Here is a 19,680-nt window from a genome sequence, read left to right as displayed (position 1 = left end):
TGGCCTTCCTACTGTAAGAACTCCTCATGAGCGAGAAGTCATCGAATCCGCTGGGACAGTGGATTATCCATCAGCTAGGACTTCCTCACCTAGCCTACTGCAGAAGCACCTTGCCCAAATGCTCTGAGCCTGCTGGAGCTCCTCCCCTGCCTGGTTCAACCCCCCAGGGTTGGTTGGACCACAGCTGTGTGCTTTCGGAGCAGGGATGGTGATGGAGAGCTCTTTGAGGGGCTGTGCACAAAGCTCGCACTTGATGTCTCTATGTTCAAGTGCGTGGATGAGAGGTCCCACTATTTTGGGTCTCAAGGAGCTCCTATCAGAGAATTCTAAACTCCAACTTGGCTTTTTCAGGTATTGAGAAGATATCTTATGCCCAATAGCCGAGACCTAGACCGCGCTAAACAGGAGGAAGTCCCACAAAATGATTAGCCTGAAGTTACAGGCCTTTTGTGCACCTGAGGAGCTAGTCCCACCAAACCTAGTAGCGAACGCCTAGCGCTGGCCAATCAGGAGCTGAGTCCCGGCAGAAGCCGCCGAGGAGGGGGGTGTGGCGTCGAGTGGGCGGAGACCACGCCTCCGTGCGGAGTGGGTGGGCCAGGGGCGGGGCCACACGCCCTACGTCTTTGGGGCGGGTTCCGGCGGGCCACGCCTCTTCCGGGACCGGAAGAGGCGCGCTCTTACGGCTCCCTCGTGTTAACCAGCGGCGGTTCTCTGCGGTCTCACCTCCAGAACTAGACTTCTGGACCGGCGAGATGGCCGCAGAAGTATTGCCAAGTGCGAGGTGGCTGTATCGGGGGGAGCCGGATCAGAGCCAGAGAGCGGTACTGGGTAAAGACTGGAAACTAGGGCAGAGTTTCCCCGGAACCCTCTCCTCTTCCCTCTGGGTACCTCAGTAGCCCCCACACCCTAGGTCAGGCCCCCTCTCCAGAAGAGACCAGCACCCGTCTAGTCTCCATCACTACCTGGCGCTGGGACAGGGCTCCCCTGTCATCCCGCCGTCCTTCTGTCACTCTCTCCCCGCTGCAGAGGCCATCCCAGTTACTCTCCTCTGGGCTTTGCTCAGGACTCTCATCCCCTCATCCTCCAGGAATCCCACCTGCTTCATCACCTCTCGCCTCTGCCTCCTTAGGTTTAGGCCAGGCTTCTTCTGTCAGCCTCATTGCCTTAATTCCCTCCTGTCACAGCCTCTCCCCAGAGAGGCCCCCATCCCCTCCTACCAGCTGGACCCGGGCTTCCTTCAGCTCCTCTAGCTCAGGACCTTAGCTGCCTTGACCTCCCGATTCTTCCTCCCAATGACACGCCAGTTCTTCCCTCCTATACTGTGAGCCTTCTGCTCTCCTCTCATTCTTGGGCCACGTTCCTTGCAGTCCAGTTCTCCAACGGAAAGCTGCAGAATCCGGACAACATGCACTTTATTTTGTACAACAGCAAGGACACCACAAACCCCAGGAAGAGGACTCAGCGGATCCTAGTAAGTGTTTCCACTGTAGGCTGCCTCAGCAGGCTCCATGGACGGCATGAGGGGACGAAAGGGGAGTGAAAAACGGACCCATGAAGGATTCCTCTGAGGGCCAACAGCTTGGAGTGTGGAGACTTCATCCAGGTTTAGGATATTTGATTTATTTTATTTTTTTTGCGGGTCTGGGGATGGAACCCAGGGACATTCGACCTCTGAACTACACCCCCTGTTCAATTTTTTATTCTTTATTTTGAAACGGGCTCTCACTGAATAATTGCAAAGAGCCTTCACTAAGTAGCTGAGGCTGTCTGTGAACTGCGATTCTCTGGTCCTCAGCCTCCCGAATGCTGGGATTACAAGTTTGCGCCACCACACCAGGCTCAGGTTTAGGATATTTGAAATGTTGACTTTTCATTCATTTGTTTTATTTATTTATTTATTATTTATTATTAAATTATTATTATTTGTGGTGCTAGAGATGAAACCCAGGGGCTTTCTACCCCTGGGCTACACTCCTGGACCTTTTTTAAAAAATATATTTTATTTGGAATCAGGGTCTCACTAAGTTGCTGTGAGCCTCACTACGTAGCTGAGACTGGCTTTGAACCTGTGCAATCTTCCTGTCTCAGCCTCCCAAGTGCTGGGATTACAAGCGTGCGCCACCACGCCTGGCCATTTTTTTTTTTTTTTTAAGCATTTATGGAACATCAACTGTATTCTTGTGTAGTAGGCTGCTAGGGAAACAACCAAATCAGTCCTGGCCCCACTCTGAGGAAGTCTGTATTGTAGCTCAGAGCCTCTCAACCTCAGTGCTATTGATGTTTTGAGCCTGATTCTGTGGGCGGTGCTCCTGTGCATTGCAGGATGTTGGGCAGCATCTCTGGCCTCTTACCTACTACAGTGCAGGTAGCCCTGCAGTGGATTTCCCTGGGTTGAGAACCTGAGCTCTAGAGAGGTGAGAACTTAAATAGTAGAAAAAGCTCAGAGTCTGGGGTGAGGGGAGGAGTGTTGGACAGAGTGAGTCCAGTAGGAAGAAAGGTCTGCTTGCCAGGATGCCTTCCTAGGGGAGTATGAATTGGAGCTGAGCCCTGAAGGTTGGGGGGATTTGACAGTGAGGTGTGATTATCCAAGTGAAGAGGGTAGTAAGACAAACAGGGAAGAGGAAAGCTTGGCTGTGACTGGGGTGTGAATCGGCCATTTCTACTCGTGCTGAGGGTCTGTGAAGTGGAGGTCATGGAAGTGGGCAAAGAAGATCCAGAATAGGTTGGACCAAGGAAGTTACCTACAAAATCACTTTTTTTGCTAACTTATAAGTGCTGGGAGGCCAGGGCTTCTCTGTTAGGCCCTAGGGTGCAACTTTCTCTAGAGCTTTACAAACCGGTTCATGCCAGCAGTACTTGAGGCATGCTTTTGGAAAGCCTTCTTCCCTTTCCCCCAGAGATACCCCAGATTTCCATATAGATAGCTGGACAGGATCATCTCCTAGAGTCTCTGTAGTGCTAATTACTGGTGGTCTTGGATTCTAAAGCGTTTGCAAATGTAGAATAGATGCTTTAGAACCATTCAACATTGGTTGTAAATGAGATGTTCTTTCCTCCGTCCTTTAGGCAGCCGAAACAGACAGACTTTCCTATGTTGGAAACAATTTTGGGACTGGGGCCCTTAAGTGCAACACTCTGTGCAGGTAATGATGGAGGAAGGGGCGGTGGGAAGGGTGATGGGGAGGGTAGTGGTGGTGGGATTGACACTGCTATTCTGTTTTTATTTTAAGGCCAGTTGAGAAATTTAGGGAGATTTACTAGGTGTCTGTTTATAGGCCCAGGGGCCCTCACACCAGGCAGCAGACATTCCTGGAAAGGAAAAAATGACTTATGTTTGTTGAATTTCCTAAAGACCTCATTTATTTGTGATATTTGTTGTTTGCTTGTTTGTTTGTTTTTTGCGGGTCTGGGGATGGAACCCAGAGGCATTTGACCTTCGAGCTACACCCCCTGCCCAATTTTTTACTCTTTATTTTGAAACAGGGTCTCACTGAGTTGCGGAGGGCCTCACTAAGTAGCTGAGGCTGTCCGCGAACTGCAGTTCTCCTGTCTCAGCCTCCCGAATGCTAGGATTACAAGTATGTGCCACCACGCCTGGCTTTATTTGTTATATTCGTAATAACTGTCTTCCAGTTGTCAGCTACCTTCACTAATTTGGAGTGTGTGGTCAATAGATCAAACCTTGCTTGATGTTTGCCTTGGGACTAGGTACAAGAAAAGGGTTTAGCAGTATTGAAGGCTCTGGACTGGGAAAGAGGAGGCCGTGGTTTCCATCCATCTCAGTCCATGATGAACTGAGTGACTTTGAGCAGCTCTGCCCTTCGCTGACCCCTGATCTCTCTACAGTGGAGATTGCCCAGCCTGAACAGTCCACAACTCTCAGGGCTGGGATGGTACAGACAGGGTTCCTACGATGGTACCAGCAGTGAGTCACAAGTCTCTTTGAGAGTCCTCCCTGGGCCGTGCCGTGACAGAAACTAGATTGACATATGTGCTTAAACCTCAATACTTCATCATCCGCTTCAAAGGTGTTATATTTTAGATTGGCCTTCTTCCCATAATTAACAAGATTTTACTTGTATTTGCCACCATAAAATTTATGTGCAGAGTAAATCTAGTATAATTCTAGATTTTATACATCAGAAGGGTTTTCTGTTACCCTAGCAAGTTCAGATGCGATTGACTGCCAGAAGTACCTGGTGGCTTCCCAGCCCCAACCACCTCATGCCCCTCCCTTCCCATCTCCTCCTTTCTCCTCTTCATGTAGAGATTGCCGAAAGGGATTATTACTCGTGAGCAAGCTGATGCATTCTTCTGCCCCAGCCTTCTCTCTATTGGGGCAGAAAGAAGGTTGAGAACTTTTGAACAGGAAAAAGGAAGTTGTATAAACAATATTTGTTTAATCCATTGTGGTGTTATTCTTTCTTCATTCAGGCACTTTGTGGGAATTTTGAACAAGACCTCTGGCCAAATGGAAGTGTTTGATGCGGAACTGTTCAACATGCAGCCCCTGTTTTCAGGTAGGTCCTTGGCATGAAAACTCTTAGGAATGCTGCTGCACAGTTTGAGATGGCTGGATGAGTTCATTTGAGTTTTTACATCTATAAAACACATTTTGTAATTATTTCTAAAAGGATGTCTTTCTGCTGGTTTTTTAATTAATTTTTTATTTTATTTTTTGTGGTCCTGGGGATTGAAACCAGGGACATTCTACCCCTGAGCTTTACCCCTCAGCCCTATTTTCCTACGTGTGTGTGTGTGTGTGTCTGTGTGTGTGCCTGTGTGTCTGTGTGTGGCACTGGGGATGGAACCCAGGGGCATTCTACCTCCAAGTTATACCCATAATCCTATTTTATTCTTTTATTTTGAAACAGGTCTCACTAAGTTGATAAGAGTCTTGCTAAGGCTGTCCTCAAAACTGCAATTCTCCTGTCTTAGCCTCTCAAGTAACGGATTACAAGTGTGCACTACTACGCCCAGCTTTACACATGATTTCAATTAATTATTTTTATTTTTTGGTATTGGGGATTGAACCCAGGGGCATTCTACCTCTGAGCTATACCCCTATTTTTTATTCTTTATTTTGAAGTAGGGTCTTTCTAATTGTAGAAGGCCTCACAGTTGGTGAGGCTGGCTTAAAACCTGCGATCCTCCTGTCTCAGTCTCCCAGGTACTAGGATTATAGGCCTGGCTTGCACATGATTTTAAAAGGCTCTTGAGTTGTAAGTTTTCTAAAGATCTACAGGTTCAAAAGATTAAGAACTCGAGCCGGGCGTTGTGGTGTATACTTGTAATCCCAGCATTTGGGAGGCTGAGACAGAAGGATGTTAGTTCTCAGACAGCCTCAGCTACTTAGTGAGGCCCTCAGCAGCTCAGTGAGACCCTGTTTCGAAATAAAGAATGAAAAACAATAGGGCCGGGGGTGTAGCTCGGAGGTAGAATGCCCCTGGGTTCCATCCCTAGTACTGCCCCCCCCAAAAAAAAGAAAAAGTTAAGAATTCTCTACTTTGAAAACAAGTATAACTACATTTATTTATTTATTTATTCATTCATTCATTCATTCATTCATTCATTTTTGTGATACTAGGGATGGAACCTGGGGCATTCTACCTCCAAGCTACACCCCCAGCCCTATTTTTATTCTTTATATTGAAATAGGGTCTCACTGAGTTGCAAAGGGCCTCACTTAGTAGCTGAGTCTGTCCACAAACTGCAATCCTTCTGTCTCAGCCTCCCAAATGCTGGGATAACTACATTTAGATTATCCTCCAAGTTTTCTAAATTTCAAGGAGGCAGGGCAATATTACTTATTAATTTGTTGAATAAACAACTTTTGTTTATGTCTGTACAAGTTTGTAAATATTGGTGTATTCTGGTTGTTATACACACACATTGCACTGGATCCTTAGCGTGCGCCTGGTGCTGTTCTAAACACCCGAGTGCCCTTTGTCGCTTGCTTCGTAGGTCCTGTCATCCCTTCTTACTGACGATGAAACTGGGTGCCCTGCTGACGCGACTCAGCAAGGCCACCCTGGGAAATTGCTCTTGGCCACTAGACCGTACTGCTCCTTCTTTGAGTACTTTGTGGGAAATTAGAAAACATTATGTAAGAAATACTTACCTCACATCTGTGCCTGCATTTAGGTTCTTTACCAGGAGAGCAAAACTGTGGGAAGAGCTGAGGACCTGGGTCTAACCCTGCCTCTGCCTCTGCCTCGTGAGCTGACCAGAGAGTCATTTCATCAGGAGCCTTCTTTTTCCATATTTATAAAATGAAGAGGTTGACCAGATGATTCCTTCATTTGACTCCTGATCTATTCTCCCGTTCCCTTTACTGTGCACTGACACTGCATATTGAGCATTCATAATATATGTTCATGTTAGGCTCAGGGAACTCCTATAATAAGGAAATCTGTTGTTTTGTTCTGTAGGAACCTTCAATATTGCAAAATCCTAAAGTTCAGTTTGTTCTAATGTGAAAATTTCCAGATACAACCAATATTTTCTGGAATTCTAACTAAATCCTAAAAACAAATGCTGTTTGTAGTGTTGGGGAGTGAACCCAGAACCTCGTACACACTAGGCCAGCACGCTACCACTGAGCTACATTCCCAGCCCTCCCAATCTGTTTTTCATAGATTAGTCATGGAATAGGATTAATGTCTGCAAGCCTTCCAGAGCTGGACATGGAGTGTATGCTTCTAGTCCTTCCCGGCTACTTGGAAGGCTGAGACCGAAGGGTCACTTGAACTCACGAGTTCGAAACCAGCCTAGGCAACATCGTGAGACCCCTTTTCTTGTGTTTTGTATTTTAATAGATGAATCGCTTGAGAGTAAACCCACACTGGAGAGTCAGACCAAAACGTTCAGAGAAAAGGTGAGTGTGACAGAATTAGGATGTGGGGCCTTGGGGGAGGGGTCCTTCATGCTTAATGCTTCCCTAGCAGTACAATGAGCTCCTTGAACTTTGGTCTCTCAGGCTGCTCCCAGCTCACCCAGTGTGTGGTTCTCTGGGCAGTTGCTACCTGCAGAAGTCTGTGAGTCGCAGAGCAGACCTACTTCCCTGTAGAGGTGGTCAAATGCCATTCTGTGATAGCATTCGGAACCTGTTCTCTGGGTCAGTGTTGCATTTGTTTTTAGGATTTTGCTCGATTTCCAGAAAATATTGGTTATGTCTGAAAATTTTCACATTAGAACAAACTGGACTTTAGGGTTTTGCAATATTGAAGGTTCCTACAAAGATCTCACCTCAGGATGGCAAACTGATTGAGTCTTGAGTGCTGCCTGGAGTACTGTATTGAGAAAGGATGTGAGGCTGCTCTCTGGCTCAGGAAAGAGTGAGTGATCCATGAGCAATATCTGCTCTGGATGTAGGATAGAATAGTGAGCTGTGTGCCACAGTTATACCAAGCCTAATTCCAGTCAAGTCTTTTCATTTGTAAGTAGCCCTTTATTGTTTATAAAGTGTGCCAAATCTGTTAAAATAATTTGATGTGTCCACTGGTTCTACGAGAGAGGTGTGATAGGAGTGGCTCGGCCTGATTTACAGGTAAGTGACGATGGCTCTGGAGCCCACAGTGCCCTTATGGTTGCGCAGGGAGGAGTAGCAGCGCCTGCCTCTTCTACCCCCAGTCACCAGGCTTGTCTCTTGCACAGATGGATTCTTGCATTGAAGCCTTTGGTACCACTAAACAAAAACGAGCTCTGAGCTCCAGGAGAATGAACAAAGTTGGCAATGAATCTTTGAACCTTGCAGTAGCCAAAGCTGCAGAGGATATCATTGACACAAAGGGTGTGAATGGTAAGCAGCTGGGAGTGGGTAAGAATCTACCCATAGATCTGTCTGTCTGTCTGTCTCTCTTTTTGGTGGTACTTGGGGTGGAACCCAGGGGCCTACTACCGCTGGGCTATGACACAGAGCCCTGTTTTATATTTTATTTGGGAATTATTTGGAAACAGGGTCTCACTAAGTTGCTGAGAGCCTGGCTAAGTTGCTGAGGCCGGCTTTGAACCTGTACTTCTCTCTGAGCCTCCCACATACTGGGATTACAGGCATGCACCACCACGCCCATCGTAGCTTCTCTTCTTTTAGATCTTTTACCTCCCTCCCAGATGGATGTGGTGGGGTTGAGGCCGTATTTTTTCCTGCACTTGCTGAGGGTCTACCCAAGGGCAGACCCTAGGGGCAACAAGAAACATCCAACCTGGTGCTTCCCTTGGTGGTTCAGTCGAGTGGAGGAGACGGGTGTGGAAATAGGCATGTGCCTTCCCTGTTCTTGGTGCAGGATTAAAGCCTGCAGGGCACAGGAGAGAGAAGGCCTCACATCTCCTTGTGAGTCCAGGGAGACTTTGGTTAAAAGGGTTGACAAGAACATTAGAGAAAGTTTATGTATTAGAAATGGAATTAGCTGGGTGTGGTGGCACACACTTGTAATCCCAGCACTTGGAAGGTTGAGAAAGGCTAAATTGAGACTGTCTGCAACTTAGTGAGATTCTGTTTCAAAGTAAAAAACAAAATAGGAATGGGGGTTTTAGCTCAGAAGTAGAATGCCCCTGGGTTCAGTCCCCAGTACCACAAAAAACAAAACAAACAAAAACGAATTATAGCCAGGCACATATAGGTGCATACTTATAATCCCAGTTACTTGGGAAGCTGAGACAGGAGGATTGCATGTTTGAAACCAGCCTCAGCAACTCAGTGAGGCTTGCTTCAACTTAGCTAGATTTTGTTTCAAATAAAAAATAAAAAGGGCTGGGGGTGTAGCTCAGAGGTAGAAAGCCCTTGGATTCACTCTCCAGCACCACACATACACACACACACAGTGGAATTTTAAGGCAGGCATAGTGGCACACACCTGGGATCCCAGTATTTGGGAGGCTAAGATAGCAGGATTGAAGGTTCAAGACCAGTCTTAGCAACTTAGTAAGACCCTGTTTCAAAATAAAATATAATTCAGGTGTGGTGGTGCATGCTTGTAATCTTACTACTCGGGAGGCTGAGACAGGAGGACCATATAGGTTCGTGGCCAGCCTCAGCTATTTAGTGATGCCCTCGCAACTTAGTGAGACCCTGTTTCAAAATAAAGAATAAGCCATGCGTAGTGGCACACATGCCTGTAATCCCAGTACTTGGGAGGCTGAGACAGGAGGATTGTGCAGGTTCAAAGTCAGCCTCAGCTACTTAGTAAGGCTCTCAGCAACTTAGTGAGACCCTGTTTCCAAATAAAATATAAAATAGGTCTGGAGTATAGCCCGGAGGTAGAAAGCCCCTAGATTCCATCCCCAGCATCACACACACAAATATAGATAAAAGAAAGAAAGAGAAGAAAGAAAGAAGTAAGGTTGAGCTCAGAGATTGAATGCCCCTGAGTTCAATCCCCATTACCAAAAAAATAAAAAGTAAAAATGGTTGGGTAGTATAGCTTAGAGGTAGCATGCCCCTGGGCTCAGCCCCAACCCCCCTCCAAAAAGTAATTCTAGAGGTGGGGGGGGGGGCTGGGAATTGAACCCAAGGGCATTCTATCTTTGACCTCCACCTTCAGCCATCTTTTAAATTTAATTAATTAATTTTTTATTTATTTTTGTGGTACTATGGATGAACCCAGGGGCATTCTACCTCGGAACTACACCTCCAGCCCTATTTTTTATTCTTTATTTTGAAACAGGGTCTCACTAAGTTGCAGAAGGCCTCACTAGTTGAGGCAGTCTGTGAACCGTGATCTTCCTGTCTCTCTCCCAAATCCTGGGATTACAAGCGTGCGCCGCCACACCCGGCTCCTTAATTTTGGTTTTGAAACAAGGACTCATTAGGTTGCTAAGAGTCTCGATATGTTGCAGAGACTGTCCTCGAACTTGCAATCCTCTTTTCCTCTCTTTCCAAGTACTAGGATTATAGGCATGCCCCACCATGCCTGGCTCAATTTAGAAATTTTAAGAAAATCTTCCCATATGTGGTGACTATATAAATATTTTCTTTTAGTACTTACACAACTTTTTTTTTTAGCATATAGTGCAGATCTAATTTTATATTTTCCAAGTGATTAGCCAGTTGTCCCTTACCTTCATCCTTGGATGATTTAAAAAAGCTTCTTTACCATTACACAGTTGTGCCCTGTCCTTTGTTTTGACTGGCTGTTCCTGTAACAGCACCAGGCTCTTTTGATCTAAGTTGCCTTTTTATCAGTCTCTTGTGTTATAGGGCCAGTTCACCCCCCCCCCCTTTTAATGTATCTGGGCATGGTGGCATGCACCTGTAATCTCAGTACTTGGGAGACTAAGACAGGAGGATCACAAGTTCAAGGCAAGCATGCAATAAGTAAGACCCTGTCTCAAAATAAAAATAAAATGGGGCTGGCAGTATACCTCACATGTAGAATGGCCCTGGGTTTGATCCCTAGTACCACAAAGAAAGAAAAAGGAAAGAAATGTATTGGCTTTCATAACATGCTTTTTTTCCCAAGTGATAGCAACTGTTTATCAGGTTTCCTCAAAAATTCAATTGGTAGTAATATGGAGAGAATCAACATCTTTACAATATTATGTTTTTCTTTCTAGGAGCATAGAAGTAGGACTCAACATTTTTTGCTCCTGCATAAGGGTTGAACCCAGGGAAGTTGTACCTCCCTAGCCCTTTTTATTTTTTATTACAAAACAGTCTTGCTGGGTTGCTGAGAGTCTCACTATGTTGCTGAGGCTATCTTCGAACCTGTGACCTTCCTTTCTGAGACTCCCAAGTACTGGGATTACAGGTGTGTGCATCACGCCTGGCTCAACATTTATTTAAAGACATACTTTAATGTCTGGGTAAATTTTTAATTTTTAAGTTTACTCTCAGGATTAAATTGTGTGTGTGTGTGTGTGTGTGTGTGTGTGTGTGTGTGTGTGTGTGTGTGTTACTGGAGATGGAACCCAGGGGCATTCTACCTCAGAGCTACACACTCAGCCCTATTTTTTATTCTTTTTGAAACAGGGTCTCACCGAGTTGCAAAGGGCCTCACTAAGTAGTAGCTGAGGCTGTCCTCGAACCCGGATCCTCCTGTCTCAGCCTCCCAAATGCTGGGATTACAAGCCTGTGCTACCACACCCAGTTTAAAAAGAAAAACAATTCAACCATATTCCCAACTTTGATCTACTAGACTAATATTAGAACTTTTCTCTTTTTTCTCCATATGTAGTCTCTATGTACAGTGTGGTGTTTTTTCTTTGTTTTTTTTTTTTGGTTTTTTTTGTTTGTTTGTTTGTTTAGTTTCACTATAACGTATAGTGAAATGTTTTGGGAGGTAAGCTATTAAAGAGTATTTCGAATGTTTCTTGCTCCCCTCACCCCAGACCTGGAGGTCTAACCCAAGGTTTTGCACACGTTAGGCAAGTCCGCTCCGAGTGGGTTATATCCCTCCACTATGGTCCTCACTTTAGCATCTCGCACATGGTATTCATGTTCAATAGCACGTCTGTCTCTCCCAACGCTATTGCAAGTTGCTAGAGGCACCATTCTGCATTCACCTTGCCATGTGTCGGCGTCCTGGAGCAGTCAGCCTGCTGGGCACTTCAGCCACCTTGCTGGAAGCATTCAGATGGGGGTTTCTGCACCATTTGTGTTCTCACCCACACAGATGGCAAAGAGTGCTGGGGACCTGAAACCAAACAGGCTGTGACTGACGCGAATTTTCCCTTTACTGAAAAGCTCTGGTCAGCGATGCCATCCAGGATGACCTGCAAGATGACTCCCTCTACCTTCCTCCCTGCTACGCTGATGCAGCCAAGCCTGAAGATGTGTATAAATTTGAAGATAGTATCCTTTTTGTGGTAGGAAAGCTGCCCGGTTTTCTCAGTCGTAATGTTTGCACACCTTGACACAGCCAGGCTCTCGGGGTGGGGATGGGAGTTCTTTTACATTCATAAAAGCAACACCCAAACCGTTTCTGTGCCCCAGTGCTGATGTCCAGAGCAGGGAAGCTTCCTCACTAGTCAAGGACCCATCCTTGGGATTCAAACTCATTCCTTAGCAACATGCCTGTGGCCTAGCCCTGGGGGGAAGAGTCACTCTCTATGAATAGTCATAATAGGACTTTTAAGTTGGCCAGTGCCCCAAATCTAGAGCAGATTGATTTTGCCAAAGGAAGGGTTCGAGTGTATATTTTCACTCTGGTTAGATGGAAGTGCTGGCATTGGCTCTGTAATATTGGTAGAGAAGCCCAGGCAGGAAACAAGTGCTGGAGTCTGAGAACTGGGTCCTCGAGCTGGGCCCTGCTGTCCTGTTTGAACCTCTTTCCTTCTGCAAGCCTCAGCTTTCCTGTCTATGAAAGGAAGCTGCTACAAGACCATCCAGCTGGTTGGTTGTTTCCATTCTGGGCAGATTGTGTTCTTGACCTGTACCTAGTTCTGTCCCCTGAGGAGTATGAAGCTCTTGCGAACCCATCTGAAGTTTTCAGGAAGGTCACATCAGAAGAGATACTGAAGATGATTGAAGAGAACAGGTACTCCCACCCAGGCAGAGGGGGAGTGATGTTGGGAGTCAGATGGGAAGCAGGACCTTGAGCTGTGAGTCAGTGAGGAGGTGTCTGCTCCACCCCAGAACATGAGCGAGCCACTGTTGTCTTGAGCTCAGGGCCTCCGTTCTCAGACTCCCAACCCGGGCCCGTGCCTGCACCTGTCGTGAATCACTGTCACGTTAAGACAACTAAAAAACCTAGTAGTGAGCTCTTTTTTCAGGAATTAATCTTTATGGGGGGGTGGGCGGTTCCCATGGTTCCCATGTCTTGGATTTTATTGACTAATAAATTTTCAAGACAAAAATTGAGACAATCAATCTAGGGTTGACAACCTTTTATTTTCTCCAGATGAAATTATTAAAAAAAAAAAAAAAACACTCAGCCAGGTATAGTGGTACACACTTGTAATGCCAGTTCTTGGGAGGCTGAGACAGGAGGATCGCAGGTTCGTGGCCAGCCTTAGCTACTTAGTGAGGCCTTCTGCAATTTACCAAGACCCTGTTTCTAAATAAAGAATAAAAAATAGGGCTGATGGTGTAGCTGGGAGGTAGAATACACCTGGGTTTAATCCCCAGTACTGGAAACAAACAAACAGCCAAAAAAAAAAAAAAATTAAATACATAAATTTAACTTTAGAAAAGGTTGCCCAGCAGCTGGGCATGATGGCGCACACTTGTAATCCCAGCATTTGGGAGGCTGAGATATGAGGATCATGATTCACGAACAGCCTCAGATACTTAGTGAGGCTCTTCACAACTCAGACCCTGTTTCAAAATAAAGAAGAGCTGGGTGTGGTGGCACACACTTGTAATCTCAACATTTGGGAGGCTGAGACAGGAGGATCACGCAGGTTTGAAGCCAGCCTCAGCTACTTAGTGAGGCCTTTTATAATTCAGTGAGACCATGTTTCAAAATAAAAAATAGGGCTAGGGGTATAGCTCAGAAATAGAATGTCCTGGGTTCCATCCCCAGTACTTAAAACACACACACACACACACACACACACACAGAATAAAAAATAGGACCAAAGTGGGACTCAGAGCTAGAATGCCCTGGGTTTCATTTTCTAGTACCGCAAAAAAAAAAGCAAAATTATATATATATATATATATATATATATATATATATATATATATATACACATATATATATTACTTGTTTATTTTTTCAGTACTGGGGATTGAACCCAGTGATTTTCTACCTCCAAGCTATACCCTCAGCTTTATTTTTTAGTCCTTTTTTTTTTTTTTTTTGAAACAGGTTTCACTAAGTTGTAGAGGGCCTCACAATTTGCTAAAGCTGGCTGTGAAACTGTGATCCTCCTGTCTCAGCCTCCCAAGTACTGGGATTATAAGTGTGTGCCACCAGGCCCAGCTTATTTATTTATTTATTTATTTATTTATTTATTTATTTATTTAGCGGTACTGGGGATGGAACCCAGGGGCATTCTACCTCCAAACTATACCCCCTGTCCTATATTTTTAGTCTTTATAGTTTTTGAAACAGTGTCTCACTGAGTTGCAAGGGGCCTTGCTAAGTAGCTGAAGCCTTACACTAACTGCAATCCTCTGGTCTCCGCCTCCCAAGTGCTAGGATTACAAGGCTGCACCACCACGCCCGACTCCAGCTTTTTTTTGGGGGGGGGGTCTGGTGATGGAACCCAGGGGCATTTGATCTCTGAGCTATACACCCTGCCCTATTTTTTTTACTGTATTATTTGTTTGAAACAGGGTCTCACTAAGTTATGAAGGGCCTCACTAAGTAGCTGAGGCTGTCCGTGAACCATGATCTTCCGGTCTCAGCCTTCTGAATGCTGGGATTACAAGCGTGTGCCACCACGCCCAGCTTTCCAGTTTTATTTTTTATTTTAAAACAGGGTCACACTAGGTTGCTGAGAGTCTTGCTACGTTGCTGAGGCTGGTCTCAAACCTGCCATCCTCCTGAGCCTCCCAAGTACTGGGATTACAGGTGTGCACCACCACACTGGGCTCCACAAAGCTTAAAATGTTCACTCTCTGGCCCTTACAGGCCCCTTTACAGCCTTCTTGTTCCTAAGACTGTTCGTCGTGGCAGCCCCTCATCAGCTGCAAAGTGTGTGTGGAAGGGAGAGGTGCGTGTCCTTGTTGGAGGGGATCTTCCCTGGCAGAGCCTGTCCCCTGACACATTTCCTGTACTCCTTCCTTGTTTTAGCCATTGCTCCTTTGTTATAGAAGCACTGAAGTCTTTGCCATCGAGTGAGGAGAGCCGAGACCGCCAGGCCCGATGCATATGGTTTTTGGACACCCTCATCAAACTTCGTGCTCAGAAAGTGATAAAGCGGAAAAGTAAGCCCATGGTAGACTTTATATATGCCTGGTTATTTCCAGTCCATTATCTGTCTATGGTTCTCAGATCAGCTCTAGCGAGGAGGAAAGTAGATCTGTGGGTGTGAGTCTTGCTTTTTAACTGCAGCAGTGCAGTTCCTCCTGGTGCTGCTGACACTGGGTACCCATGAGGCTCTCCCTGCCCCGATTGCTGTGTCCTCACCTGGAAACGGGGACAGGTCGGGTTGCACGATTGCTCAGGCAGCTTCCAGAGCTAACATTTCATTACTTCTCTTCTAAATTAGGCAAAGCACAATATTTATGTCAAATCAAAGGACAATTTTAAGAGACTATTAGAACAAACATTAGTTATGTAGGGAGAAAAAAAAAACAACATGGCTTTGCTTGTGAAGGTTTGTGAGGTGTGTGTTTTATCAGTTTATTTCCAGGAGGAGAGCCCAGCATCAGTCTCTAATGGTGACTGCGGTGTTCCCTGTAGCTAGGACCGTATGTGGTGGTCACACATTTACCACCCAGAGCAGCTGGAGACAGCTGTGATTTTTGGCACAAGGGGTGTTTAGTCATTCTTGCTGTGATTGAGCACACAGGGGTTTGTGGTCATGTTTTCAGTGTCTGGTTATTTCTTATTTTCACATTCTAGTCTCCTCTCCTCCCTCTCTCTTTGGGCTCTCTCTATTTTGTTTTCCAATGTCTTATTAATTCTGTATCCTTTGGCCTCATTGGAGTCTGTTTTCTGTCTTGTCCTGGTCCCACCACAAACATCTCTTGTGTGTATCCAGTGTGCAGGCTGACTCACACCTGAGCAGATTTTCATGTCAAGTGGCTCTTCTGGATCTTGGGCCCCTTCCTCTCTTACTGTGTGGTTCTGTCTCTTAAAACAGCCCAGCTTATGGATAAAGCATAGGTCTGAGGGTTTTTTTTGAGAAAATAATCAAATGCAATTTTGTGTTATAGGTGCCCTAGGACCTGGAATCCCCCACATCATCAACAACAAACTGCTGAAGCACTTTACCTGCTTGACTTACAACAATGGCAGGTCAGGAGGGTTGGTTTTCGTGATGGAAAAAGCAGGGGGAGTGGGAGCTTGGATTCAGTTCTGCTTGCACAGAGATGCCTTACTGAAGAGATTACCATCGTTTTGGCTCAGTTCTGGGGCCAATTAAGTGGAAGACATTATGTGTGTTATATATATGCCCCCTTTGGAAATGTTCTCTTTGACTTTTATGAATATTGATTTTCTTTTTTTTTTTTTTTTAATAGTACTAGGGATTGAACCCAGGGCATTGTGCTCCAAGCTATATATTTTTTTAATATTTTGAAATAGGATCTCACTAGTTTGCTTAGAGTCTCGCTACATTGCTGAAGCTGTCTTTGAACCTGCAGTTCTCAGGTTTAGTCTCCCAAGTCCTGGGATTATAGGCATGTGTCACTCTGCCTGGCTTTTCTTTCCTTTTCTTGTGGTACTGGGGATTAGCCCAGGGCTTGCTTATGCCAGACAAGTATTCTGCTATTGAGCTATACCCGGCCCTCATTTAATTTTTCATTTTGAGACAGGCTCACGCTAAGTTGCCCAGTCTGGTCTTAAACTTGTAATCCTCCTGCCTCAGCTTCTGAGTCGCTGGGATCACATGTGTGCACCACTGTGCCAGGCTTGTCTCTTTTAGGAATATAAAAGGCTGTGGAAAGCCCTTTGATAAAGACTTCACTTTCCACACTTCTTTCAAGAAACCCTTCCAGATGGAGCAAGAACTAGTGTCCTATGAAAGTCACTGTCACAGAAAGGGGCAGACTAGTGTGAGGACTGGGAAAAGAAGCCAGGCAGCACCCCTGGGCTTCCTTCCAGCCTTTAGTTTGGCGTGTGTTTCCTGCTCCCTGGGTCTGCTTGGGAGCAGCAGCTGCAGCAGCTGAGGCTGGGGCAGCTTACCCCAGCAGCTCTGCTAAGCAGGCAGGGACGGACATGGCGCACCCTCAGCAGTGTGCGGCTGCAGCACCGCCCGAGGAATGTGGAAGCCAGCTTTCCCTCCCTGCTCAGGGAAACGCGGCATTGGCTCACGTGAGCCTCTGGCACCTTAGAAGAAAGCAGTAATGTTGCTCAAAGTCCCGTGCCTTTTCCCTAGCTAGGCTGCCACTGAAGGTAAAGGAATGGCTTGAATGCTTTTATTTTGCCCTTGGGATTTTAATTTTGTTTCTCCTTTCCTGCCTCTCATTTTTTAGTTTGCGGAACTTAATTTCAAACTCGATGAAGGCAAAGATCACTGCGTATGTGATCATCCTTGCCTTGCACATGAACGACTTCCAGATTGACCTGACCGTGTTGCAGAGAGACCTGAAGCTCAGCGAGAAGAGGTGAGCGCAGCAGAATGCAGAGCCCCACGGGACACCTCGGTCAGCGCTGGTACCATGGGAAACCTGAGGCGCTGTCCGGGGAGCTGGGGTGTTTCACGCAGGGAAAACTTGAGACCAGAGGACAATTTTCAGTGACCCAATGACTAGACATTTTGAGTACCTTCTCTTTGCTGGGCACTGTTAAATTCTTTCATGCTGAGCTGGGCATGGTGATGCATACTTGTAATCCCAGTACTTGGGAGGCTGAGACAGGAGGATCACAGGTTCATGGCCAGCCTCAGCTTCTTAGTGAGGCCCTCTGCAACTTAGACCCTGTTTCAAAATCAAGTATAAAACACAGGGCTGGGGGTGTAGCTCAGAGGCAGAATGCCCTGGGTTCAATCCCCAGTACCGGGAAGAAAAAAAAAATTATTTCATGCTATCTCATTGGTTTCTCTAAAACACAATTGAAGAATCTGAGGTCCAGAGAAGTAATGACTTTCCTAAGGTCTCACAGCCAAGAAGGGAATTATTGGGCTTTAAACCTGAGCCTTCTGTTTCCAAGTAACCAGTCTCTGTTCTCTGAATTACTTTCCCTGGGGAGAAGAATTCTGTGTAGTTCTGAGGAGTAAGCCCAGGGTAGACATTTAAGAGAACCCACCTTCAGCTTAGCAAGCAGAACTTTCTCAGAATTGATGGACGGTCCCCAGGGGAGATGTTGACTGCAGGACGGAGCCGCTTGTTGGCAGGGACATCACATTTGAGCATCTCTGAATGGATGGGGACAGCCAGTAAAAAACGACATTTCAAGGCTCCTTCCAGCCTTGTTAGAGATTTCAAACAGTAGAGGCCAGAGCTTCCTAGGAATTCTTTGTTGGTGATTGAGGGGCATTTGGTATCCCCAGATGTGTTCCAAGAGAGCCTGTGACAACACCTGTCTGCACTCCAGCAGTCCAGGGAAGGTTTATTCTGAGGGCTGCCCACAGTGCCCATACATCAGTGAGGTTGAAAATAAAAGCAAATAGGGACTAGGAATCTGTCAATCTAGCAAGCGCTCTATCGCCCCATCCTGGTTGCTTTTACAGAGGATGATAGGTGACAGATATTAATGGGTCTAGAAAACCTGGTTTTCCATCACCCGCAGGGCTTTTCTTTTCTTTTTTTCCCCCCAGTACTTAAGATTGAACCTAGGGGCATTCTACCTCTGAGCTGTATCCCCAGCCCAATTTTTTATTCTCTGTTTTGAAGGATCTCACTAAGTTACAGAGGGCCTCATTAAGTAGCTGAGGCTGGCTGCAAACTTGCGATCCTCCTGTCTCAGCCTCCCAAGCATTGGGATTACAAGCCTGCATCACCACGTCCAGCTCGCAGGGCTATTCTTTTTTTTTTTTCTTTTCTTTTTTTTGGTGGTACTGGAGGTGGAACCCAGAGGCTTTCTACTTCCGGGCTATACTCCTAGACCCATTTTATATTTTATTTGGAAACAGGGTCTCACTAAGTTGCTGAGAGCCTCACTAAGTAGCTGAGGCTGGCTTGGAACCTGTGCGATCCTCCTGTCTCAGCCTCCCAAGCGCGGGGATTACAAGCGTGCACCACCACACCCGGCCGCAGGACTGTTCTTAATGGCAACCCATTAAATGAAATCATCTGAAAACTGGGGGTGGGGCATCCTGTGTGCCCTCCCATCGGGGCTCTCTCCTGCTGGCCACTTTGGGATTCTGTCTCAGGCCTTGGGGCATGAGTGTGCTGCCTCCTCCTGCCAAGCCTCCCCGAACAGCCACATTGTTGAAGGCTCTCTGTCCATTTGTTCTGTTTGTTTCTTCCTCAGGATGATTGAGATAGCCAGAGCCATGAGGCTGAAGATCTCTAAAAGAAAGGTGTCTCTGGCCGCTGACAGGGAAGAGGACCATAGGATAGGCACCCTGTCCATCCCGCTGCCTCCTGCCCAGACCATGGACCGCCAGTCAAAGCGAAGGAAGATTACGTAGATGTTGTGTTCCAGACGGGGTGATTTTGGCCCACATCATAGCCACTGTTTCTGTTTACTTGCATTATTTTTAAAAAGAGGAAACAAGAAGGCTTGCCTTGGCGCAGCTGTGAAGCCAGCAGCCAGCATCCCAGTTGTGCCTGTCTTGTCAGAAACCTAAAGCAATGGCTACAATGGACGGATCTCCCTCTGGTGTCATTGTGATGCTGAATGGCAGGTGTTCTTCCTGTAGGTTCACATGTGTGGGGATTTGGGCGAGTGGGGTCTGGGAAGTCAATAAAGTTTTCACCAGGCTGATCCCTGAGCACATCTAATGGATGAAGGTATATAGAGAGGCTCTGTAAGGGACAGTGGAGGGAGCTGTGGGGAGGATCTATCACAGCAGGGCTGGAAGAGGAGGCTTCCCGCTTTATCAGGAGCCAACAATAAGGTGGGGTGGCCAGAGCAGGCTGACTTATAGCCTGCGGTAATAAGGTGGAGACAAATCAGCAAGTGACAGTCCCAGTTTCTCTGCCTAGCTAGGGCCACATAGAGGGCAGGGCCCACCAAATAG

At 46.3% G+C, this 19,680-nt stretch overlaps 1 protein-coding gene across 1 annotated transcript; it reads left to right on the top strand.

Annotated features, from left to right (window-relative positions):
• Positions 1-752: 752 nt before the first annotated feature.
• Positions 753-19,128, top strand: POLR1E (RNA polymerase I subunit E; the record flags this gene model as incomplete). Its single annotated transcript, XM_080708720.1, has 12 exons — positions 753-828; positions 1,368-1,471; positions 3,067-3,143; positions 4,435-4,520; positions 6,819-6,877; positions 7,657-7,801; positions 11,684-11,791; positions 12,380-12,476; positions 14,682-14,815; positions 15,770-15,851; positions 17,030-17,161; positions 18,969-19,128. 12 exons carry the CDS (start codon positions 753-755, stop codon positions 19,126-19,128), a joined length of 1,260 nt encoding a protein of 419 aa, XP_080564846.1.
• Positions 19,129-19,680: the final 552 nt, after the last annotated feature.

The sequence above is a fragment of the Muscardinus avellanarius genome (assembly GCF_963383645.1).
Source record: "Muscardinus avellanarius genome assembly, chromosome: 13".
In the NCBI taxonomy this organism is placed as follows: domain Eukaryota; kingdom Metazoa; phylum Chordata; class Mammalia; order Rodentia; family Gliridae; genus Muscardinus; species Muscardinus avellanarius.
This window is presented reverse-complemented; position numbering and strand designations above follow the sequence as displayed.